Here is a 24,316-nt window from a genome sequence, read left to right on the forward strand (position 1 = left end):
TGAAATGCAATTCCATCCTGGATCATCAGCAAGGCCAGTCACTCTTGTCAAAGCTGACTGATCCTCCCCACCCCTGCACTAGTTGAAGTTTTCTGCATCTCAACTCAAAGCCTGGTTCCATCTTACCCACAGGAACAGTGCTAAAAACTAATCAATATTCTGACATAATTTAGTACAAGAGCAATAGATACAGAGAGCTGGTAGAATCAACTTTATTTACAGAATGTTACTGGGAAAGTGTCAAGTTAAAAAAGTATGAAAACAATCTTACAAGGACAAGCTGGTGATTGCATGTTTTACAGGGATTGTTTTGGGAACAACCACTGGAAGAATGGGTGACCTCCAACAGCTTCCAGGTTGGAGATTGCAGCTTGCTATTTCATACAACACTGTCTCTGCTGGACTGAAACAAACCCACCACAGCACACTGCCAAGGCTTATAAAATACAGACAAGTGATTTTTTTTTTTTTTCCTGCTGCTGGTTTTGCTTTCAGTGAGACCGAAGAAAGAGCAAGTCTGTGAGAGTTCTGGTTTTACTTTCACCTCTTAAAAGAGCACAATGGCCTAAGCTAGGCAGGACATGACAGCAGTACTAGACTCAACACAAGTGAGGGAGTGAAGTGAGGAACCATGCACAAGGATGGAAGAGAACACTTAACTGTTCAGGGAAGTGAAACAGGCTTAAAAGGAACATAGTATTTTAAAACCAAATATACACAGTAAGATCACAAAACTACCCCATCCTCCTCCTTTCAAGCCACAGAACAAGACTCCAAAGGCAAGTTTCACAGTAATGGCATCACCAGATGCACACTAGATTGAGGACAGTTCTTGGGACTCCCTTCTATGAACAGCACTGAAGGCAGTACAGAATATCCACAGCTATGACTGAGGAGTTGAAGGGTGAGGATTCCAAGGCTCCATTTTGATGACCTTTAGTAACTGGCTTGAAAGATTAAAACAAGGAAAATACTGCAGCTAAATAAGGACCAGCACCAGCCCTCTTGAAAGAGCAACAACCAGGAGGTACCTACAGACTGAAGATCTGGCTTTATCATGACTGCACCAGGTCCCATCCTCAAGGCTTTTGAAGACTAAACAATTCTCTCATTTGGTGGCAAGAGTCACAGGGAATCAGACCTTTGTTACATAGACAGCAAGATGTGGGCTTTTACTTTGACACTTTAGCTACACTGAGTGCACAGTACGTGACAGAAAAATGTGAGAGGGAGACCTAGAGGAGATGAGCAGCAAGAAAAGGCAAAGCAACTTCATCCTGTTCACTCACACTTAGGATATGCAACTTTAATCTTAAAGAAAGTCCCACACGTACAATGGAGAAAGGTCCAAACCATAGGCACAACTAAAGCTCAACTGTTATCAGCTACTCTTATGTACAGCTGTATAGATTCAAAAAGGCTATTCTAAGTGTGTATGTACAAAAGATTGTTTATACACAAGTCTGTACAGAAGGGTCTATACATGTAGTTTTCTGCAGAAGGAATCCATAGCTGCTACCTCTACACTAGAGAATATCAGCACTTCATTCACATATCTTACAAAAACAAACAAACAAAAAAAATAGACACTTCCAGGATTAAACTGGCTTTGTCGTGCATCTAAATTTCTTCAGGCTTCACTATCCGAGCCATAATGGATCCTTTAGTCTTGATGCAGACATGAGACCAGGACAGGTGCCATGTGCTTTAGTCTCTCAAAAGGAAATTCTGCACAGGAGTGCTAAAAATAAAAGCCCCAAAAAACCAAACAGAAGTGAAGTCCTGACTATGGACATTCTCATCCAGTCTAAAGAATCGCAAGTGTTCCACCCAGTGGTCACTTCACTGCCGGAATTCCAGTTCATCCACACTGATGACTTTGGATGGCATGGATGGAAGAGGCTGCTGCAACACATCTGAACCAAACCACTTGGCCAGGCCAATGGGAGAGCCACTCCTCTGGCTGGGGCGATGGTCGAGCTGTGTGTGCCCGTGAGATAACCCAGTCCGAGGCAGCACATTCTGAGGGGCTGTTTGTGCACCAGCAGGGGATCCCTGTGCTCCAGAGCCTGTGAAATGTAAAGTATTAGAGGTGCAGTAATACCCAGCACAGATTTGCCCTCGAGCTATCACCTGATAAGGCATGTGAGCTGAATGTGGCTTTTATTCATTCTATGAGCCCCAGAAGTCCAGGTACCACGGGTTTATTTTCATTAGTACTCCCATAAATGGCCTGACACTGCCAGTTCCGGACACAGACGGGTTTGAAGGGAAGACCAGGATCAAATAGCATTTCCCTGGAGAAGGTGGGTGGCCCGTGGCCCCAGAAGGCTGAAAGCCTGCACACATGCTGCAAGAGTCAGATCTGTCAGTAGCAACACATGTTCTGAAACCAAACACTTCACTTGGACTTTGTTCTGGCATAACAGCTTGCATTGGCCCAAACCACCTGAGACCCGCACAAGGTTAGTGATCACAAATAACTCAATTAAAGTAGCTCCATGAATAACTCAATTAAAGTAGCTTCCTGGTAGCACAGTGCACTCAACACCCCAGAAAGGAGCCTTCTAGAACTCACTCCTGCTGTCTGTTCAAGCCTACCTGACCGCTGTAGCTGCTGCTGCATCATGGCGAGCTGCAGAGGTGTCCCCGAGCGAGGGTTGAGGATGTGATGGCTTGCTGTTGGTAATGGATAAAAAGGCTGGCCAAGGATGGGAGCAGATATTCCCTGCAAGTGAGACAGGTCCACTCCAGGAGGAAGCATACCTGTGGAACATGACCAAGAAAACTTCTTACCTGATAAGCATAAGGAACTTCATGCAAAACAAAATATATATATTTAGATGGGTTGGAATTTATTGTCTGATTTTAAAGGTAAGTTCTGATATAATAAAGACTACCAGTAGTATCAGTTTGTGCTGCTCCTAACACAGTCTCAAGGAGAACATGCATGAACAGGAAAAAAAGTATGGATTACCTGCTTGCAGCAGAGGAAGATGCTGTGGATGGACCCCCTGTGCCATCATTCTCTGGACCAATCCTGGGTGCAGTTGATGAGCAGGTCGTACAAGTGGTACATGGGGAACAAGGGGTACTTGATGAACAGGACGAAGGAAAGGGCCTCCTGGTACTGGGGAGGCCATTGTAGGAGTCTTCCTACCAGCTGATTTGGGCCTGTAGTCTTGCTCTTTGGTGCAACGATTTGCTTGGGTAAGAGGTGTGGAACATGCAGAGCGTTGCAGTGCAGGTAGTTTGGTACCTAAGGTGGGCAAAGTTCCTTGATCTGCATTCTCCACAGAACTAGACAGTAGGTTATCTGTAGCTAGAATTGAATACAGCTATTACAGTCCACAGCTAGAAATTGCACCTAATGAAAATTAAAGCTTAATGATTGGATTTGATAGGTTCCAGAACTAGCTGAACTGTAGTCATATATATTTAATAGCAAGCATCTTTTTTCTGGATGCTTCTGGCCAAATTATTTCAAAAAGAGTAATGAGAAGGAATTTGTTCCACAGGAATCCCTGTACAGGAAACTTAAATTAGTTTAGAACCAACAGTAACTCCATTTTTAATTCTTATTTTGCCTTCTTAGGAATTTTGAACTGGCAGCACAGATGAGTCAGTGCCAAAGGTGACAGGAGGTACAAGAGATCCTCCCTAGACAAGATTATAAGCTGGAGTTGTGCCAGGAGTCTGGCCAAAGGTGGTTTTTCAGTTTAGCTGTGTTTGGAGGTTAACAGCAGCCTTCTATATCTGATATCTGCTTAGGAAGATTTGGAACACTAAAGCACCTCCAGAAGCAACTTCCACAGACCATCCAGATGAGTTAGAGAAGGCTGAAATACCCTGGCATCGAGTACTGCAGTGGAGATATTTCAGTTGGACTGCTACCATGAACTGCAAGCTGCCTCTGCAGCTACCAGTGCTGAAGCACAATGCCACAGCCATTGGCCATGCCAGTCTGACTGGCTCAGGCAACTGGTGTTGAGCATTTCCTTTTAACAGCCTCTTACATCAGCCTTGGGTGACAAAATGCTTCCCTGATCTGCTACACTTAAGAGTTTAACTGGTCTCAGCTTTGACTGTTCAGTTGTCTCAAGACAACTAAGTTTCCAATTACTGGTGTAGAGAGCTATGGAAGCATTACTGTCACTGTGCTTGTTCATCAAGAAAAGTTGCAAACAATTATGGTTCAGCCCCCTTAGTGTTGCTCAGAAATTGATAGGAAATAGAGATTAAGCCCTGGAAGAGCATCCCCTCCATAGCTCTGGGCCCTCCTCCCACAGGCTCCCTCCTCATCTCCACAGATCAGGAATGTCTAAAGGTAGCCTGGGTGCATTATGTGCTGAGACAGTCTGAGTGTATTCCAAATCCCTTTTGCCTGTGCTATTTTAAAGCCATTACAATACCTTCATTTGGTCTCTGATTTTCATCTTTAACATCACTGATTTTCATTTTCCCAGAAACTGGATCCTCTTTGCTTTTCTCTTTGCTCTCGTACATCTTGCGAATCACCGAGGTAGGTGTGAAGGAAGGAGACAGCTGCAGAGGACACAGTGACAAACTCACCTCACCCAGGGCTCATTATCCAGGCCACAGTACCTCAGCTGTGGGAGGACACCAATTCTAGCACATCCTTTCCATTTAAAGCCCTTTTGAATCAGCTGCTGTGTGCCCATGGTTTTACTTCACCTCAATTTTATAGCTTTATTCTATAGATTAAGCATTTCTCTTTAGCTTTTTTGCAAGTCCAATATCAAAACCTGCAGCTGTTCTCAGTTAAATGTACTTTAACAGGCTTGAAATAAAATAGCTGAGCTGTAGTGTAAGTTACAGCTGTTGGTTCAGAAGAGCAATTCCATAGGAATTCCTACAGAGCTGCTTCATCTGCATGAGCTCAGGGCTGATGTTCTGCAGAGAATTATTGCCTCTTTTGGGTTCCCCCCATTCAGAGTTCCATAGCACCTGTGGAAGTCATTCATTTGGAATGTAAACCTGGATTACTTGTTTCATTTGGCAGGTGATGGAGCTGCAAGTACTTGACTGATTAATTGGAAAATTTAGATGAAAACTGCATTCTGTGTAATGCTGAAGGTAGAGAGGCAACAGCTTGGCTTTGAGATTTCACTAATTTTCAAAGTGACCCTGAAGCTCCTAGGCATTATTTCAACCCACAGACACTTAGGTCAAACACTTCACACCCAAACACCAGTGTTCTCTAAAGCATCTCATGGCTTTCAGCACCTGTCTTAAAATTTAAGCACCAAAATATGATTGCTTGGTTTTTCATAACCACCTTCATTTGGCTTCAGAACATGAGGTCAAAGTAACATTAATGGTACTTATTCAGTTTTAGGTAAGACAGTGGTCAGAAAAGGCTCTTTTCCAAGGTAAAGACATTCAGTTAAGCATGAAGGAAAAATTCCTGTGTCCCATGGCCACAGATACAACATGAATGTGATTAATTCAATGGCCTCCCTTTCTCCCATTTATTTCCACTGCTGTACTCTGGTAACTGCAGACTCTGTGACAGTTCTCCCACAACCACTGCACACCAGGTACTGACCATGCTGGTAATGGATGCTGCAGGGGCTGGGGAAGATGCACTCCCTCTGTGTCCTGGTGCAGGGGATTTGGTCATTCTCTGCTGCCTGTGAAGGGACAGGGAGTCAGAAGCAGCTCTGCTCTTGGCACAGAACCAAAGGCAGCACTGCCAAGAACCAATGCAATCCTGAGTGACTAGTGCTAATATCTACTGAAAGACAATATGCACATTAAAAATCAGTTAACAGCATATCCCCTACATTTTGCAGTCAGGTGCTCACCTGTTTCTGTAGCCATCTCTGCTTTTGTCCATTTGTGGTTTACCAAAGCCATGCTGGTAGAAATTTGCTGCATGTATGGCCAAGTCATGTGGGAGTGCCAGTCCCTCTAATGCAGCTTGCTGGATCTCCAGGGGACTCATCTGAGGTACAGTTGGATAAAAAGCACACAAGTCAAAGCCTGTATTTGGCTGGGGTTTTTAAAAATATATTGAAGACTGATTGCTATAGCTACCAATGTCTTCAACATCTGCCCACCAACAGTCTGGTTTATTAACAGGCAATAGATGTTTCAAAAAATTTTGTACTTCAGATACTCTAAGATGGGCCAAATTGCAATGAGGTTTGGAGACTGTACTAAATTACACTTTGCATCCTCACACTCAGAGTAAACTTAACAAAGCACAAACATCTGGGTGCAACAACTACATATTTCTACACGTTAGCTCTAGACCACAGAAGACAAAGACATGCAAATATATTAAACAAAAAGCAGGTCATCTAACCTGTGCAGCAACTGGGCTCATGGGCTTCCTTACACCTGGAAATGGATCACCAAGCAACTGCTGAGAACCTTGTCCAAAACCTAAAGAATAGAGAACAGTTGTTTTTAAAAGCACTAACAGTTCCTTTCAATACATAGAATACATATCCCAAGGTAAAATAATGCTACACGAATTAAGGATTCCTTGTGAAGACTCTCAGCTCACCCCTTAAATCTACACAGAGCTACATCTCTTCCCTGTCACAGAGCTGGAGAGCTACACAGAGGCTCCTGGTAGTGTTCTGTAGTACAAATGGCCAAGTACTCCTTGGAAGTTATTTTTGCACAGCAGCTGAGCACAGAACTCACTGTGAGCTCTGGGTGATGAATTTAACATTAGAGACTAGTAAGTGAAAAGGCACTTAGCACTCAAAAAGGCAGACACTGCCCTAGATGCCCACCAAGTGCCAGGAAGTTGTTATAATTCTAAATAAAAAACCCTCAGGCAATAAAAGCCCCCTTTGCAGGCAGCCTCACCAATGGGGGATGATATTCTGTGGCGCAGGTAATCTGCAGAAGCAGCTCGAGCAGGGAACACAGGAGGGATGGGGGGAGAGGGGGCTCTCTGGGCCAGCAGGGACCCTGCAGGCTCCAAACCACCCATCAGCCCACTCAGCACATTCGATGAAGCAGGTCTGGTAATGGGTGGACCAAGAAGCTCCTAAGAATAATTAAAGAAAGAACATTAAAAATAGGACAAATTTACACAAACCAGCTCATTTTACTACACCACAGCCTGCCCTATTTATAGCAACTTGGAGACAAGGGGACTTGTGCAACCAGATACACCAATCCTGCTTTGCCCAGAATTAGGCACTCAGCAAGCTTTTCATTTTCAAGCTCTAATTACAGGAAGTAACATGACAAGACAAATTTTTAGGTGAACTGATCCTAGTCCTTGGCTCTTTCTTTATAGTATCTTGTCTGATAGTATAAAGAAAGGACACACTTAATGGATCAATGTGATCCATCAGAGACACTGTTAAGGATGACTGACACTGCCAGTATCTTGTCTGACTGTTGCTCCCATAAAGCCTTAAATGCCTTATTGTCAAATAATTTTTGTTTTCCCATTGGGGATATGCTTTTAAGTACCTCCCTCCCCCCAGTAAGAATACCTGCAGAATATTCTTTGACAGAGGCTGGCCTGATATCTCTGGAGGTGACATTAAGTGGCTTTCAAGGCTCTGCTAAGAAAATGAAAACACTGTAAATTAGACATAAATACAACCAAGCTCATTAAGAGACTATCTACATTTGTTTCAGTGACAGAAATAATTTAATCTGTTGTGTTGAACAGTAGTTTATGCAACAGCCAAATAAAATTTCAGCAAAGTTAAGGGCTGAGCTGGCTACAGATTTCCCCTAAGAAAAATGCCTGTACTAGACTGCATACAAGTATTTCACTGTGCCTTGTTCAAGTTTGGATCAAATATATGAATTTATGTAATTGTGTAAACCAGAGATGGACTACTGAGCCATTGGTTAACTGAAAATATGTACAAACTAAAAAAGTGTTTGCATGTTAAGGAAATTATTTAAGATATTTTTCTGTGCATCAAAATTGCACATTAATGTAAAGAGACACCCAGAGGCAAAGTATTGATTTAAGTCTGAGATCAATCTGCAAATTCTTCACAGGGCAAATTCACATTCTTCACTATCCTTTAGTTAAGTGGGATGGGTCTAAAAGTCCTTGGGCATAGTTTGGCAGGAAAACCACATGCTTTAGACCTACTTGGTTGTTAGAAGTATCTTCTGGTGCCAGAAATATTTACTGACAGCTTCTGGGTCAAGCACACTGCTTAGGCAGTTAGTGGCAGGATGAAATTTCATCCTACAATTCTTTGCAGTTTAAACCTTACTATCATCTGTTGTTTAATATTAATCTTCCAGCTAACAAATATTCACACTTCAGCTTCATCTTAGTACCAGTGTGGTGGCGTTCACAGGGGTCTTAGGATGAGGGAAGAGATGAGGATCTGACTCCATGTTTCAGCAGAAGGCTTCATTTATTATTTTATGATATATATTTATTAAAACTATACTAAAAGATTAGAAGAAAGGATTTAATGAGAAGGCTAGCTAAGAATAGAATAGGAATGGAAATGATAACAAAAGCTTGTGTGTTGGACAGAGAGTCCAAGCCAGCTGACTGTGATTGGCCATTAATTAGAAACAACCCCATGAGACCAATCACAGATGCACCTGTTGCATTCCACAGCAGCAGATAACCATTGTTTACATTTTGCTCCTGAGGCCTCCCAGCTTCTCAGGAGGAAAAATCCTAAGGAAAGGATTTTTCATAGAATATATCTGTGACATCCAAGTGCTGTTAAAAGTCAAGTGCAAAAGAACAGACTGTTCACTGCCATACCCCTACTAAACAAAGGTCACTAAAAGCATCTGGCAAACACTCAGGTGAGGGTTGGCTGTTCCCCCCAGGTCACCAGAGGCACTGGCTGCACTTACATTGACTTTGGGCTGGGAAGGCAGAGTCCCGCTTGCCTTCATGCTGCTGACCAGTTTGTTAAACGCTGTCATGTCCCCATCCTTCTTCATCTGCCTGGAGCCACTGACGTTCAGGGCTTCTTCCATCTGCTCAGCCATAAAGGGAGTGGCAATTTTCCCCTCCTGATCCACTTTCAGACCTTTTAGCCCAGCTTCGACTTCCTCCACGGAGAGTACAACCCCTGAATGTGCTGAGAAATACAGGAGAAATATTGGTAAACCACAGTTCTGTTCTCAAGTGAGCTAACAATGCTTGTGCAGGTGTTGAATAGAAGTTGTTTGAAAACTAGGAACAGCCAAAACCTTATTTTTTGATACTGATGCTAACTGCCAAACCATGACTGATCTGGGTTTAGACTGACATTTTAATATATCCATATTCAGAGAACTGACATGCACAACTACTGCCACATAAGACTCCATAACAACCTGTTTAGGCTTCAGCTAGTAAATTCTTGCTCTTTCATTTATCCTGCAAGAAATGTTGTTACTACATTTTACAACTTTGCCTGCATTTAACAGAGAATATTAATGTGACAATTGAGTTGGTTTCTTTTCTCAATTAGGAAAGTTTCATTTATCTTATACTCCAGGACTCCAGATGGTTTTACAGCCACAGTGCAAGCCATGCCAAATTTCTGAAGCTCTCATAAGCAGAAAGAATACATACCTGGAAAATCTAGACACTTTAGAGACTCAGCTACACACTTAAGCTCAGTGTGTATAAAGTTTGAAGTAGATTTTTTTACTCAGAAATTAAAGCCTCTTACAGAAAGATTTCACTGGCATAACCAGCACAAGGTACAGGGCTCTTAGCAGTACTTTTTTCTGTACATGCATATATCTACACATATATAAACACCTACTGGTGCCTGACATCAAGGCTAAACATGCTTTATGGACCAGCTGACACACATCACAAGGCATGACACCTTAAAAGAAAAGGAAGAAAAGACAGAAGCATGCCATGGGTTGCAGATACTGGACCAAAGAAACAAGATTTACTGGAAATTTGGGCAAGGAGGTGGAGAAAAGAAACAATGATGCAGACATGCAGCACAGAACATGAGCAAACATGATGCTGGTGGAGAGGAATTGATCTGAAAACTCCACAACACTTGAAGAGCTGTACAGCATTTTGTGGGAATGCAGAGCCCCACATCAGGTACTTTTGAGTAAATGGAAACTTCCTCACAGATTTTTGTTCCTTCATCCGTGGTTTGTGAGGATCAAAGTTGAAAAAGTTTTTAGTAGGAAAGTCAGACTAAGCAGAACAGAAATAGAACTACAAGTCTTTTTAAAGTGAAATTAAGGAAGCTCTCCACATGTTAGCCAACACTCCCTACTCCAGACTGGATGTTTAAGAACATTTGCAGTGCTCAGATGCTTTCCTTCCTAGCTACCTCACACCAATCACTTTTTCTTCAGTCCAGTTTACATGGCAATACATGCTGCTTGCCAAAGAGAAACCAATCTGGAATTAGACCTCAAGATTTCACAGAACACATGCATTTTGTACACTCCATGCATGCTATGGGCCCAGACATGCAAATCCCTGCACTGGAGGCACCCTTGAAAAAACAAAACCAAACAAATTCCCATTCTCAAGGCACTGTACAACTTCTGACCCTTAATGGATCAATGTGCTCCATCACAGACATGCCAAGGATGACTGACACTGCCAGTCTTTGGTAAAGCCAGAGTTTCAATGCCACAGGTTCAGAGCTGACATTACCAGTCACCACTATGAAAAACTGAAAATGCCATACACAAAGCTGGAAACTCAGATCAAGACTTGCATCATCTTATAGTTGTTTCTGGCCACTAACACAGTCTGATAAAGTGATGTCATCCTGTGATTAGGATGAAAAGAGTCAGTGATGATATTGACACAACTGAGAGCTGCTGAATACTGAGTTTTCAGTGCTGTAAGTAAATCTGTTACACTGCCTACTCCTGGACTTGGGCAGTTGAGGTTTCCAGAGCACCAAGCCTCTTGCTGGGGGACACTGCATCACAAGAACTCGACAATAGCTGAAGAGGCACTTACTGCTCTCTCTAAGCTTTTCCTTGTTGGCTGAAAGACTTGAGAGAAGAGGTTTTAAGTCCACTTTGGCTTTCTGTAGCATTTCTAGGATGTCCACTTTGTTTTCAGAGTGGTCTTCCAATGGAATGGGAGCAAAGTAGTTTCCAGAGTTCTGGCCAGGGGAGAGAATGGCTTGCTCTAGACCTGCAACAGCAAAACCAGGAGCACTGCGACATCAGTTCACCAACCCAAGGGCTCAAGATGAACACACACTGGCAACCAACCTCAGCATGTCACTGCAAAGTCATGCCTCACACCCCTTGCCCAAGATCAGCTGGAGAGTCATCAGGAAGCACTGACAAGAACATTTATTAACAAAGAACTTGCAAAAGAATGCCAAGTGCTTAAACTGTAGGAGAATTCACTGTCCTAAAGCCTTATCTGCCATCTTCTTATTGAATGAGTAAGAAAGAATGTGGAAGGAGGCTCCCTGACCCTGCCTTGTCCTGCAGCCTTACCTGCCAGCCTCTCCAGCTCCTCATGAGGGGTAGATCTCAAGCTGCTTGACCGACTTCCAGAACGACTGGGATTAGAAAACCACCTGCTGAACCTGCTGGCAGACACTGAGCCTTCCCCCAGCACATCCTCTATCATCTACGGGAGGGAAAAAAGAAAAAATCTTAACATAAGCAAGATCAGCAACATTTCTGAGAAGCTTTACTGTGCAAGCAAGATTCTTCTGCTAGACAACTCGATGCTGCTCCCAGAGTTTCAAAACTTTGATGTGCTTTTTTCCTGCAGTTAACATAACCCAGCATACATCCCTACCTGACACCAAATATTTACTCACAGTAAAACTGTAACTGGAAAAGCACTCAGGCCTTTAACCAAAGGCCATTAACTACACCATTTTAAAGTGGAAGCAACAAAAGAACCCCAAGTACTTAAAAACCAGTGCATTATAACATATAACTCAAACTAAAACTTCTCCTATCCTGCAAGGCAGTACCCAGTTAAAGCCTGGCTCAATAGGCACAGATGCACTTTCAGGCAGCATGTTTGCTTTTAGACAAAAGGAAGAGCAGCTTCTTCCTCTCAGAGAAATTAGGTTTTTTCTGAAACAAGGAGCACTCAACACTATTTACAATAGAGAAAAAAAAAAGTATTGCTCCATTTGGTTTTGATTGCTTGACTCTAACATATTGTACAAGAAATGTACAAACCTATGATAACACTTGCCACAGACATCTCCCAGTACAAAGAAACTCTCATTTATGACAAGTTAGAACATCTGCCCATCTGCTGCATCAGCAGTTTTTTTCACTTGGGAAATCCCTGCTTTAAAAGGAGTCACCACCTTGCACGTATGCTGAAAATCAGATTATGAAGTCTAAAGAAACCATTTACAACTTCCATAGGGAGAATGAATTCCCCTCCATGTATTTTACAAATCACTGGCACCATATAACGACTCTTTTCTAATGCAAGCAGCTTGTCCACATTAAAGATTTGGTCAGAAGTCCATTTGTTCTAAAACCTCAACATTTCTAAACCATGTCAGGTCTGTTTGTTTGCAGTCAGAACCCAATTTTTGACTTTTGACTGAATTGGTAGGCTGTGTTTATCCAACACAGGAGTAATACCTGTAAAAAATTAATTAACCTCTTAAAGATTTAAGTAATAAAGATTCAAACCCTTTCAGACATACATCCTTTCAGGCACTAGTGTCTCCAGACTCACTGCCTGCCAGGAACTCTGCACAGGAGATCTGCCTGCTGCATTTCCCAGACTCAGAAAAGGCTGTCTTCAGCTAGGCTAAATTTGTACAATGAATCTTTTCTGAACATGTCCTTAATAATTCCAAAGATCCATTCAGAATGTCAATTTTGAGCCTTCAAGTAATGACCAAAAGAAAGGAAAAATGGTCAGCTAGTCTGCCTCAAACACTTACTTTGGAGCCAGTCCCAGGGATAACACCTTGGCAGAAACATCCTAACACTCCAAAGCTAAATCTCTGCAAATTCATCTTAAACTTACACACTTCATAAAGGAACTTCCACAAAGCAAGAAGTTTTAGCTTTCACAGAATGCAGCTGCAGCAAAAATGTTCTCATTAATACAACCCAGTCTTAAGCCCCAGAAAACTCACAGAAGCCAGGCCAGGAACACTTTTATCCAAGTTAAAGAACTCATTGAAGTCAAACTCTCCTGGAGCAGGTTCTTGTAAAACAGCTTCTCTAGGAACTTCTTGATCTGCTGGAGTTTCATTGGCAAGGACAGCTTGCACTTCATCCTCTTCTGCCACTCCACCATTGCATTCTATGCCTTAAAAGAAAACCAAGTGAGTGCTGAATCACTGAATTTGGCTATTTCCTGTGGGAACAGGGCCTGCCAGCCAATGCATTTGCCCAGGGATTCGAAGCACAGGCCCCAAAAAAACCCCAGCCCCCAACTGACACCTCATCAGTTCCACCCCACTGGCTCCTGCTACAACTCCTAGCACACAGCTGCCAGTCTGGTAAGACTATCTAGCTCAAAAAACTAAGAATTGCCAGTGAACTGGGCAAAACAACTGCATCCTGATCAGCCTGGGCTGTTATGCCACACCAAGCACATACAGCTGTTGCAGAGAGGCAACAGCTGCTGCTGGTTTTTCACCAAGAATCCTTTGGCAGCTCCTGCCTTCTCAACGTGGGTTCCTAATAGTCAACACATGACAAATACTGCTTCTCCTCCTTCACCAGGAGCAAAGCACTTCTCACTTTAAAGACTTCTCAGCAAGCTTGCACAGGGCACTGCAAAAAAGCTGTGACATGGCTACAAACTCCTGTGCTTGGAACTGCACTACAATCCAGTTATGTTGTCCACCTGCAGAATTTCTAGCATTAAAAAGTCATCTCTCTTGCCATACTGCAATTTTTTTTAATCATCTAATGACTGCACACAAATTCAAAGTTTCCTAATTCAGTTTAAAGCTATGTTACTGGAAGATGTATGCCCAGATCAGTGTTCCTAATGTTAGTATTACCACAAGGAAAAAAACTATTTCAAGCACCTCAGAGCATTAGCTTAATTTAAACAGAGCCTTTAGCACCCAGCAGGATATAGAAATGAACAAGACCTTTAGAATAACCTATCAACTTCTGATATCATTCAGCATCCATACAAGGTTTTTTCCCAGCCTCTCAATCTCACCTCTCTTTGGAAAAAAAAAAGATAACTTATCACCTAATTGAGCTTTCAGGTTACAAACACCATTATAGACTTTACATCTTGTGCTTCAAGATGACCAAAAGCTGTGCAAACTTAAGATAAAGGTTTTCATCTACACTTGTCTGGATGTGTAACAGTGCCCTGCACACCCAGCAATGAGCCCCTCTAGCAGACAAGCAGAGCTCCCCTGGGATTTGTCCTTACCTTCCTTCAGCGAGGCCGTGCGTCGCCTCGTACGCTTTCTGCCCTTGTGATCTTCCTCCAGGATTTTATCATCAAAGCCTGTCAGCTCAATGGTTTCAGACTGACTCGTAGGCCCAGCAGAGAACCACTCAGGTTCCTCTTCAGTGTAGGAATCATTCCTTCTTCGCTCCCCAAAGACACGTTTGCTGTCACCAAATTCCCTCTGAAGGGGAGATGTTAAAAACATTAGCCTTAATAAAATACTGCTTCCTAAGTCTTCCCCAACTTCCACCTTTCACACCAGTTCTGGGTATGTTTACATGTGTATACAATCTCCCTGTATGCTCTGTAAGCTTTTAAATTTAAGGCTTCACAGCTGAATTTCTGCTTCATTACACCAAAAGCTATTGATCTGCAAGTGTTTCCATAAACTCAGTTCTGCAGCCTGAGAGTTAGCAGCTCCTTTTTTTGTAAAAAAAGCATTAAAAAAAGCCTGAAAGCATGGAGAGCACCCATTTACTGAGGTTATGCTTGCTGACAACTGCCAGGTCAAGAACCACAAATGAACTAATAGACTTTTGAACCTCTTGCTAGTAAAAGTCAGCCACGGGCAGGGTTTGTCTGATAAACAGCATTACATACCTCCCTGTGAGCTCTCTGAAGGAATGTAAGTTTTGAAACACCAAGTGCTCACCCTTAAGGGCTTGCTTGCACAGAACACTTAGCTGCCACATGCAGCTCACCTGCCCCAGGTGCTTTCAGTGCCCAGGTGTCCAAGCCCCGATTTAACAGTGAGGGAAAAAAGGAACCAACCCTGAAGCGTTTATCCTTGTAGTCCCTGTCCCGATCGCGGTCCCTGGCGTCCCTGGAGTCCCCGCCCCGATGGTCCTTGTCGAAGTTCCGGGAGGAGATGATCCGGCCGCTGCCGATCCTGCGGCCGCCGATGACGCGGACGCCGTCGCTGTCCTTCTCCAGGGGGCTCCCTGCCCGCCGGGAGCTCACGGACGCGGTCACATGGCAGCCGCCCCCAAAGCTCCGCCTCTGGGGACTCAGCACTACATCCAAGTCATCTTCTTTCACTCGCTCTCTTGGATCTGCACGGCAATGACCACACAAAAAGCACTCAATTTAATGCATTAAAGACAAGTGAGTTGTGTGTATAGCACCCCTCTGTTCCATAGCCTTGCTGCTGTCCCAGGGCTTTTAAAGGAAAATGCTCATGATTTGTTTCTGTGAAGCTGATCTAGCTGAGACCACAGGAAGTGCAAACAAAAAATTTATAGCTGAGTATTGAGGAACTACTGTGGTCTCCTAGAAGTACCTCATTTCCCACTATAGACCTTCAAAGTGCTCAGCTTTGAGTTGCAGGGAAATTGTCCCAGCACTTGCATTTTACATATGCATTCACTATTACAGGGCAAGAATAGGAGAACATAACTGACTGCTGCACAGGCTTGTTCTTAGGTAACAGCCACCAGAAAACTCACTATAGCTGGAACAACCAAGGTTTCTTTGACACTTATCCTGTGCAGCCAAACAATTTTCAAAGACTTTGGTCCCTTTTGTGTTATCCCAACAGAAAGGTTTTGCCAACAGCCCAGGTTCAGTTTGGAGCAATGTGCTCAAACGCACTCACCTACTATTCTACGCATAAGAGAAGTCCGATCTGAATCCAAATCTTTTTTAAAGCTTTCCACTGGTGAAGTTCTCCCTGAAGTTGGATATAAAGATGCATGCCACTTCTCTGGATCCCAGACACCATCACTAGGAAAATAAAATTGCAGCATTGTTTACTATCTTGTAGCCTAATAAATGCTTCATAATGCTGCTGCTGGAAACCTAGAATTCACTGGTGAGCAACCAGTACAAGTGAATTATCCTTCATACCCAACTTTTAATCTGCTGTACTATGGTTTATTACTTCACACACAGTATTTGGATCTCTTCTGTAACAGCAAGGAAGTACAATACCCAGTATCAGATTTTAAAAGACTAGTTATTGTTGAAGCTTGCCTGGTACACTGCAAAACAGTTCAAGTAGATCATATGGTGCTGCTCTTAAGCATTTGGGTAATTTCATCTCAATCTCACGCTTTCACAATAAATTCATCTGAATAGTAAAGAATCTGCTGCTTAATAAACTTACAAACACTAGCCAAGAACACTCACCTCCATTTTTTAGTGAGGTACAGTGACAACATGGGAGAGTAATCCACTAGGCAAGGCAGCTTGTTACAGCCTGACCCAGTCTGTGCTACACACCCGTCCATGCTCTTGGTACTTTTTCTAGCAAGTCTGTCAGACTTGTGCTGTGTGAAGTTATGAGATCCAGCAGAAAATAATCTCTGTTCAAAGAACAAAACCCTTGGCCAGAGCATTGAGCCCTTCCTAGCAGATTAGTACTTCTGAAAACTGGACTCTGTAGCAGTCTGAACTTTGTGGCACATATATCTCCCATAAGAGCACTTCTTTGCTAAGTGTTTTTATTGCAATTTAAACTTTTGCTTTGAAAGAAATGTATATAGCCTTTGTATAATGAAGAAAATACCTGTCATATTTTTCAGAAAGACAAGAAGGTCTTTTTTTAGAGTAGGGACGCTCTTTAATATCCAGCAGCTCCTCCTAGAAAAAAAATTAAAAAAAAAAAATCAAGACAGGAGTTTTGATTCACACCCAGACAAGATTCAAGTGACTCAAACCATCTACTCCAGACTGCCTGTCCAATTTAATGTTTTAATTTGACAGCCCAGGTTTTCCAATATGCTGTTTCCTATCCTGTGAAATACAGCACTGGAAGTTTATATTTCACTTGTTCTACCAGTGGCCACTGACCAAACACTTATTCAAAGCACTAAGCCTTACTAGGCCAGGCTCAGTTTCTTGTGAACACTCCAAGGCTGCTCACACCATAAATGTTTATGTATTCACTTCCCTGGACACTTCAGCCTAAATACAACACAGGCATCACGGACACCAGAGCTGCTGAGCTCTCAAGAAGGAATCAAAATTGCTGTGGTTAATGCTATATAGAGTTCAGCAGGTAAAAAAAGCATTAGCACAATTTCAGTTACTGGTGTAGATCTGTGAATTCTAGACAAGCTTGCCATTTCTGACCATCACCAACTCCCAGATATTATGATGTGTTATACAGTTACCCATTCCACCCAACACTAAATAAATGCTGAATAGTTTATTTTCCCACTTTCTACCAGCTTTGAGCAGCCCTTAGGTTACCACTGCACACCCTGAGGAGTCACCCAGCTGGCAACCAGGGCAGTCTCACTGCAGTTTGCTACATTCAGAAAGCATTATTAATGGTGTGATCATCAGTGCTTTAAATCAGCATTAACTCTGCTGCACATTTCTAGTTACACTTACTCATTCTGCCAAGATCCCAAGAACCTGCCTCACTCCCAAATGTACTGAAATATTCAGAACTGTGCAGGGATCAATGAGCAGCTGGAAGGATAAAGAAATCCTAACAGCAGACACCGTACATCAGCCAAACTGAAAGAAATCTGTTTACCCTTTCCCCCCAAAAACACAATATCCTTCAGAACCCTTACATCATTTTCCCCGTATGATTAAAATCAGTTCATTAACTATGTGAGTTGGACACTTGCTCTAGGTGGCAATTTGGTAGCTGGATAAAACTTTAACATCCCCATCCCACCCCAGGCATCACCATTAAAGGGAGCCTGGCCTCCCTGCCCACAGCTTCCCAAAATAAACCTCAATCTGTGAGGAACATCAGTGCTGTAACACTATCAGAGCCTGATGCAGACACCACAGCATTAACAGCCCTGTCCATCAGCAGACTGGGAATGGGTTGTTCTGCTGGCCACGAGAGGGAGTCCAGGCTCTCATTCACATCCTATCACAATTCTTCCACTCAAGTGAGGAAAATTTGAATTGTTTCTTGCCTTTCACTCATTAGCTGTGCACCCTTGGGGGAACAGCTTCCCAAGAACCAGCAAAGACACAGCTAAAACTGTAGAGCACTCCTCCTACAGAGGAGATAAATGCTGGCACTTCCACCTGGAGGGTTTTAGGTTTAATTCACATACATTCTAAGCAGGCTGGGGGGAAAAGTGTGCTTAGCTGTTATCATACAGTTTTAGGCAGAAAGCTTAGAACTACTCAGAGAATGAGCCAGATGTTTTCCTAGTGGTAGTAAATGAATACAAACCATTAAAGGAAATCACTCCTTTTCTAAATCAGCAGCACATACCCCAAAAGAGTGTTGCCTCAATCCCTAATTAGTAGGAAACTGGAACACATAAAAATACCCCACAATGCTGATTACCTCACCACCTTAAAATATTTGAGCTGTAACGTGTAGGGAAACCATATGATGTGAAGTATTTTAACACAGACTGATTTCTGGTATTTCTTGATTTAAGCTCCTTGGAAACCAACTGATAAACAGGACTAGGCACCCTCTGGCACTAGTTCTGCAACTTTGTGCTGGTCAGAAACCATAGGTACTGAACTAACAAAACTGAAGCTACAGAGGCACTGCTTTCAGTCAACAACCACCACCACCACTGCCCTAAAAAGCAGAGCAGAAATTGAAGCTGAATTCAGCTACTACACAAGAGGACTTAGGCAAGACTGAATGAGAATAGAGACCACTTTTTCAGCAGGGGAGCTTTAAAAACAGCTCCTCTCTTTCACTTAGCAGTTAACTGACTAACTAGGTCTGAATAACAATATACTTTGCATCCTCAAAAGTTAAGGGCACATCTTTTCTCAGAAGTTAGAGAGATTTAGAAAGCTGTGCTATTCCCAAGAAGTTCTGCCAATTCTGAAGTACGTGGTTTATTGTTGATGTCTACTTAAAATAAGCTAGAGCTCTACTATCTCAACAGAACATAGCCACAATGATAACTTCTTTTTTCCTTTAAAAAACAACCTGCTAAAAAGCCAACAGCTCCAAATTCCTCAAGAAAGATAACACAGTCAGCAACAATATACTATCTCTCCTGTTCCACACTTCAGGCCATTTGCTGCAAAGTATCTTAACAGCTTTTCACAAAGCAATGACCACCTGTTCCCACAGCTGGCAGCCATGGGAAAATCAACCACCATTACAGACACTTCCCAAAGGCATTTTTCAGCAGTGGTACCAAAACCCCAAACAAAATTTGAATTCTAAACCCTACAGCATATCAAGCTCACTTAGTACTAGAACAATCTTTTTTATTGGCAAGTTATTTGGCTCTTCTTCCCCTCATACATATATTTAGGCATCACAGTTAAACAAACACCGGTGTTAACGTTAGAACACTAAGCATTGATTAGAGTCACAACTGTTGAGGCTTCCAGCAATCAAACATGAGCAAGTCTAAGGTTACAACAGGCACCCAGTAAATATATGAGAGGTCCTGATAAGATCTATGTGCTACACCTTCCTAGGAAATGGCACCTACTGCAAGAAAACATTTTTGGTCAACTTCTCGAAAGAACACAGCTGAAAACAGAACTACCAAGTGCTTGAGAAAGCTGGTAGAACAACATACTTCAGTCTCTACAAAAATCTCTGAGCACATGCTGTGGGGTGCTCAGATATTAAAATAAGGTGGTGGGAATCAAAAGCATATCGAGGACAAGATTGCACAACTGCATCACATTTAACAAGCTGCTCATTTGATACCACTTTGTAAATCCTAATCCAGGCAAAGGCTTTTCAGCTTTCACCTCACTGTTTCCCTCTCTCAGGAGCCTCCACCTCCCACTCTACTCCTGCGACCGAGACTTTCACGCACAACTCAGAAACGAAAAGAGAGTAATCTAACCTTAGTGTAACGATGTGGGTATTTAGTTGTAATTCTGTTCAGCTCCAGGAAAGCATCGCCATTTTCAGTTTCTGTTGCTGCACCTCCTCTTTTATCCATGGTTACTTCAAAGCCTTTGACCGCGGAGCTAATTAAAACAAAACCAACCCGTCAGATTTCAAGACGTACCTTTCTAGAGGGTGCATTTTCTCTCCAGCCCGACTCAGTCTAGCACTCGGGCACAGCAAAGCAGAGCCGCGCTCCCCAGCAGCGCCCGTTCCCTCCCAACCCTGCCCCTTCCCCCGGCCCGGCCGGGCGGCTCTGCCTGAAGGGTCCGAGGCGCCCCGGCAGCGCGGCCGGCCCTATCCGCGCCCGGGCGGCTCCGGCCCTCGGGGTATCGCTCTGCGGGCACGGCCGGCGCGCGCGGCCCCGGGACCCGCTCCCCACACAGCCCGCGGGGCCCTGAGGGGCCGGGCGCCGCTTGCCCCGCACCGCGGGGGCAGCGCGGCCCAGGCGCCGTCCCGAGGCACCGGAATCGGGGAGGGGAACGGCGGCAGCGGGGCAGGTGACTCAGCGGATCCCCGCCCGGCCGCACTCACCGGCGGGTGTCCCGCGCCGCTCCGCTCCGCTCAAGGCCTCACCGCCGCCCGCGGCGTTTCCTGCTCCGGCCGCCGGCCCCACTTCTCCCCCGCCCCCACTGAGGGGCCGCAAGCGCCCCGGGCCGGCGCTGCCGCCGCCGCCACCGCCGTCCCCCCCCCCAGCCCCGGCCGCCCCGCGCAGCCCCGCGCGCCGCCGCCGCTCCCGCTCCGCCCGGCGCCGCCTCCGCTCAGCCGCCGTAGCCGGGGCCTCGCGCCGCCCGCTCCGCACCCATTTAACGCCCCGCGCGCAGGCGCGTCGGGCGCGCGCGCCGGGGGCTCCCCCGCCTGCCGCCTGCCCGCGAATGGGCGGCGGGAGGCGCTGACGGCGGCAGGGCTGTGCTCCCGCCCCGTGTCCCCGCCGCTGGCCGCCCCTCGGAACCGGCGTCTCACCCTGCGAGCGGTGCGGTGGGTGAGGAGAGGCGCGGGGCTCGGCGAGGGCCTGCAGGCAGTCTGGGCGGGCAGCCCTGCGGGGGAGGCGGCCGCCGGCGGGATGCGGTGCGCGCCATGTGCGGGGCGGCGGCGGGATCGGCGCGTCCCTGTCCCGGGACTGTCGCCGTGTCTCCGTCCCGCCTCAGGGGCAGCGCGGGGTCAGAGAAGGGCGGGAAGCGGCGGGGCGATCGCGGCTGAGATGGGCTGGGAGCGCGCTCGGCGGGCGCTCCCCTCGCCCCGCGCGTTCGCCGTGGTCACGGCGGGCTCGGGGCGGCTGCCGTGGAGCGCCGTCATGTCCCGGCTCCCGCGGCTGAGGGGGGCGGTCCGGCCGAGCCCGCGCCGCTGCCCAGTCCGGCAGTGTGAGCGCAGGGTCCCGGTGTTGTCAGCCCGCACCGGGCTCCTGTCATGTTGGAGTCTGGTCTGACTGTGCTAGGCTGGTGCAGTGAGCAGGACAGCGGAAAAGTCTTTCAGTTTTTGCTAATAAGGAGCACACATTGTTTTCAACGTCACTTTAAGGAATTTACTGAGTGAGATCGCTGCTCCGTTTGCCCACAGCTCTGTTCCCGGCACTTGGATCCATTCTGCCACAGGAACCCAGTGGGGCCATAAGGTTTCCAAACACCTTGGGCAGTGAGGTCTGTGTAGGAACAACAAATTTCGTGTAGGATCTGGTGAATAAGGTGTTCTCTTCCCTGATCTCTAATGAAGTTGAATACCAGAATTAAAATCTAGTTACCTATGGAATGAGAGAAATTAATTTCTCACTTTTTTTTTCGTGATGAAGTGCTGCATTATTAATGAGACAGCACTGCAACTATTGCCAAGTCTCTTGAAGCCAGCAAGTACTTTCCAAACAAATACACAGGGAGACTCCATAGCAACCAGCGGGCCACCGGCCTCGAGCTGAGTGGTTATTGTGAGATGCTGTAGGCTTTGAGACGGCCTGAACTATGTTGTGTTTCACTGTCACTTTTGTGCACATCGCTATTGCGAGCTAAGTCAGGCTTTTTGGCTACCAAGGCACATCTGCCACAGGTGCCTGTTACAGCAGAAATGTCCAGTGGTGCCACAGAAACTGCAGAAGTTTTTTCCCAAGTGCAGCAACAGCTCCCTGCCGCGGCCGTTCAGCCCCTTTTCCCGCCTGTGCTCGGTAAACCCCGGTCACCCCGGGGCCGTTCCCGGGGCCGGGACAGCGCTCGGTCTCGCCCCGCCGCACGGGGGCGCCCTGCTCAGGGGCTGGGCGGGGCGGGGAGCGCCCGCTCCTCCCTCATGGCGGGGCCGCCTCAGGCGCTGCTGGTTCCTCCCTCCGCTTCCCTCCCGTTTGCCGTGATATCCCGCTGCTTTCCGCCTGTCTCGTGTGCCGGTGCCGCATCCGCCGGTGCCGGGATCCCTGGTGCCCCCAGCGGGGCGGGGGCGGCTGTCGCGGCCCCCTCACGGCGGGGCTGTGGAGCAGCGTCGTGTGGGTCTCCAGTGTTTGTCCATCAGCACAAAAAGCGTTCAGGGTACAGTTACCTGCCGAGGGGAATGTCGTGCAGTAAAACTCCAGAAAAATCTTATAGGGTTTTGTTTTGTTTTTAAGCTGGTTTTGTTTGCTTTCGCTGTTGGTTGGGTTTGGTGGGGTTTTTTTATGTGAGGTGAGTTGCTTTTACTTTTTGAGGGCTTTTTTTATTTGTTTTTTCCCCTGTTTTTTTGTTTGTTTGTTTTTTGTTTTTTTTCTGGGGGGAGGATTTTTTCCTATCACACCCTAACCAATGCTTGTAGAAGAATCCACTTTGGGCCTCACACTTAAAAAGGAGATGCCTGGCCATAATTCCAGGTGCTTTCACAGAGTCATATTCTTCCTGGGAAGTTACAGGGTTCCATGCACAGGGATGTTCTCAATGGAGCTAGGTGGAACTCATTGTTTTCTTCATTTCTAAGTGCTTGTGAAGGAGAGAAACGTAGTATTAAAAAAAATCAACAAACCAGCAGGTGAAAAGGAATCAGCTGCTGATGGTATCACTCTTGGTTATTAATTTATTTTTAAGTAGGGGGCACATAACTTGGAGTAGTTTACTTTTAACAGCACCTTTCTAGCACATTTTTGTTAAGGTGAACAGAATTGCTGCCTTAGAATTCAAATAGTTATAACTTTATTACCATTAGATGAAGCCAGCGCAGTGTTGCTAAGACACACAGATGCTTTTCACGTTAAACATCTGGAATTGTATTATGCTGCTTGAGTGCAGCATAAGTCTGAGTGGAAATCATGTCATTTCTATGATACAGACTGCATTTAGCATAGATCCATGTGCTGGGTCATCACAAGTGATGATCAACCCATCCATGTGATGGCTCACAAGTAACAGGCACCAACTCATGCTTTGTCCACAGTTAATAAACAACACTGCAGAGCAGAAAGTGCATTTGAACTGCAGGCTTGGAGCTACAGTGAAATGGAGAAATTCAGGGGAAGGTAAGCAGTAATAGAATGCTACTATGTTAAAGACTTCAGCTGTCATTTATTTTATATTTATGACATCTTAAGATTTCCATGGGACAGAAGAAGTTGAGTTATTCTCACAGAAAGGCTTATTAGTCTCTATGGAACTTTGTTAGCCAGAAAATATTCCTCTTAAAAGTAAAGTAAAAAACTATGACACCTAACTCCCAAACTGATCATGAAACACAACTTTATGTGAGTTTACATTATCATCACATGTACATGTAATGATGTTCTTGAGCTTGAGCTGTTAGACTGGAGCATAAGGTGCTTGGACACAGCTGTTGGCCCAAGCAGAGATTTACTCCATGTTCTCTCATTCTTCCCATGCTTTTGTTTTCTAACTTTAAAAGGGAGAAATGATCCTTCTTTGACTCTTCTTTTTCATGGGCACTTACTATAAATTTTGGGGGACATAGGCTATCATCATTAAATATATGCAGCACATAATAGTGTTCCAATTAGAGAAATAACCTGATTAAAAGTACATATGTTGGAAAATTATTAGATATTCTCACACCTTAGACTTTCATACCAAACTTTTGCATGTTTTACCCAGGTTAGATTTTTTCAATTCCTTTGTGTGAGGTTGTTATTGCCTGTGGTCAGACCAGGTTTATCTTTGGGACAGATGAAATAGTTTAAAAGGGAGTTGGGCCTAATAGGTGTGTACAAGAACTTGTGCTGA

The 24,316-nt window shown here is 44.9% G+C and overlaps 2 protein-coding genes across 11 annotated transcripts in view; one reads left to right on the forward strand and one right to left on the reverse strand.

The window, feature by feature from the left end:
- Positions 1-196: 196 nt before the first annotated feature.
- Positions 197-21,291, reverse strand: EIF4ENIF1 (eukaryotic translation initiation factor 4E nuclear import factor 1). Of its 6 annotated transcripts, none has more exons than XM_064727249.1 (19): positions 21,108-21,291; positions 20,101-20,227; positions 16,851-16,924; positions 15,939-16,066; positions 15,116-15,396; positions 14,324-14,525; positions 13,056-13,231; positions 11,425-11,560; positions 10,931-11,110; positions 8,842-9,071; positions 7,488-7,556; positions 6,847-7,030; positions 6,332-6,411; positions 5,829-5,968; positions 5,570-5,654; positions 4,413-4,545; positions 2,978-3,322; positions 2,602-2,766; positions 197-2,069 (listed from the first exon to the last, which is right to left on the reverse strand). In XM_064727249.1, the coding sequence occupies exons 1-19, from the start codon at positions 21,221-21,223 to the stop codon at positions 1,843-1,845; spliced, it is 3,078 nt and encodes a 1,025-aa protein (XP_064583319.1). In that variant the 5' UTR covers positions 21,224-21,291; the 3' UTR covers positions 197-1,842. The 6 variants fall into 6 exon arrangements, with proteins under 6 accessions (XP_064583319.1, XP_064583323.1, XP_064583318.1 ...); XM_064727253.1 differs by having other exon boundaries at positions 2,978-3,040; positions 7,488-7,559; XM_064727248.1 differs by having other exon boundaries at positions 7,488-7,559; positions 21,108-21,290.
- SFI1 (SFI1 centrin binding protein) overlaps positions 20,978-24,316 on the forward strand; it is a 29,705-nt gene continuing 26,366 nt past the window's right edge. For 2 of the 5 annotated variants that reach the window (XM_064727244.1, XM_064727243.1), the window contains exons 1-2: positions 21,835-22,605; positions 23,520-23,601. In XM_064727244.1, the coding sequence (XP_064583314.1) occupies positions 22,200-22,605; positions 23,520-23,601 (488 nt within the window). In that variant the 5' untranslated portion in view covers positions 21,835-22,199. Of the gene's footprint in view, positions 21,123-21,834; positions 22,606-22,917; positions 23,142-23,519; positions 23,602-24,316 lie in introns of those variants that run through there. The other 3 variants (XM_064727246.1, XM_064727245.1, XM_064727247.1) reach the window with 3 other exon arrangements.

This window comes from Zonotrichia leucophrys, chromosome 15 (assembly GCF_028769735.1).
Source record: "Zonotrichia leucophrys gambelii isolate GWCS_2022_RI chromosome 15, RI_Zleu_2.0, whole genome shotgun sequence".
Lineage (NCBI taxonomy): Eukaryota > Metazoa > Chordata > Aves > Passeriformes > Passerellidae > Zonotrichia > Zonotrichia leucophrys.

Bases quoted from the DNA above. Each gene is read 5' to 3' on its own strand.
- EIF4ENIF1 (XM_064727248.1), bottom strand. From the start codon at position 21,223: ATGGCGCGCACCGCATCCCGCCGGCGGCCGCCTCCCCCGCAGGGCTGC. The intron at 13,232-14,323 runs GTAAGGACAAAT...TTTTCTTTTAAG, and splicing joins CACGGCCTCGCTGAAGGAAG to GCATAGAATGCAATGGTGGA. The intron at 7,031-7,487 runs GTATTCTTACTG...AATTATTCTTAG, and splicing joins TGTCAAAGAATATTCTGCAG to GAGCTTCTTGGTCCACCCAT.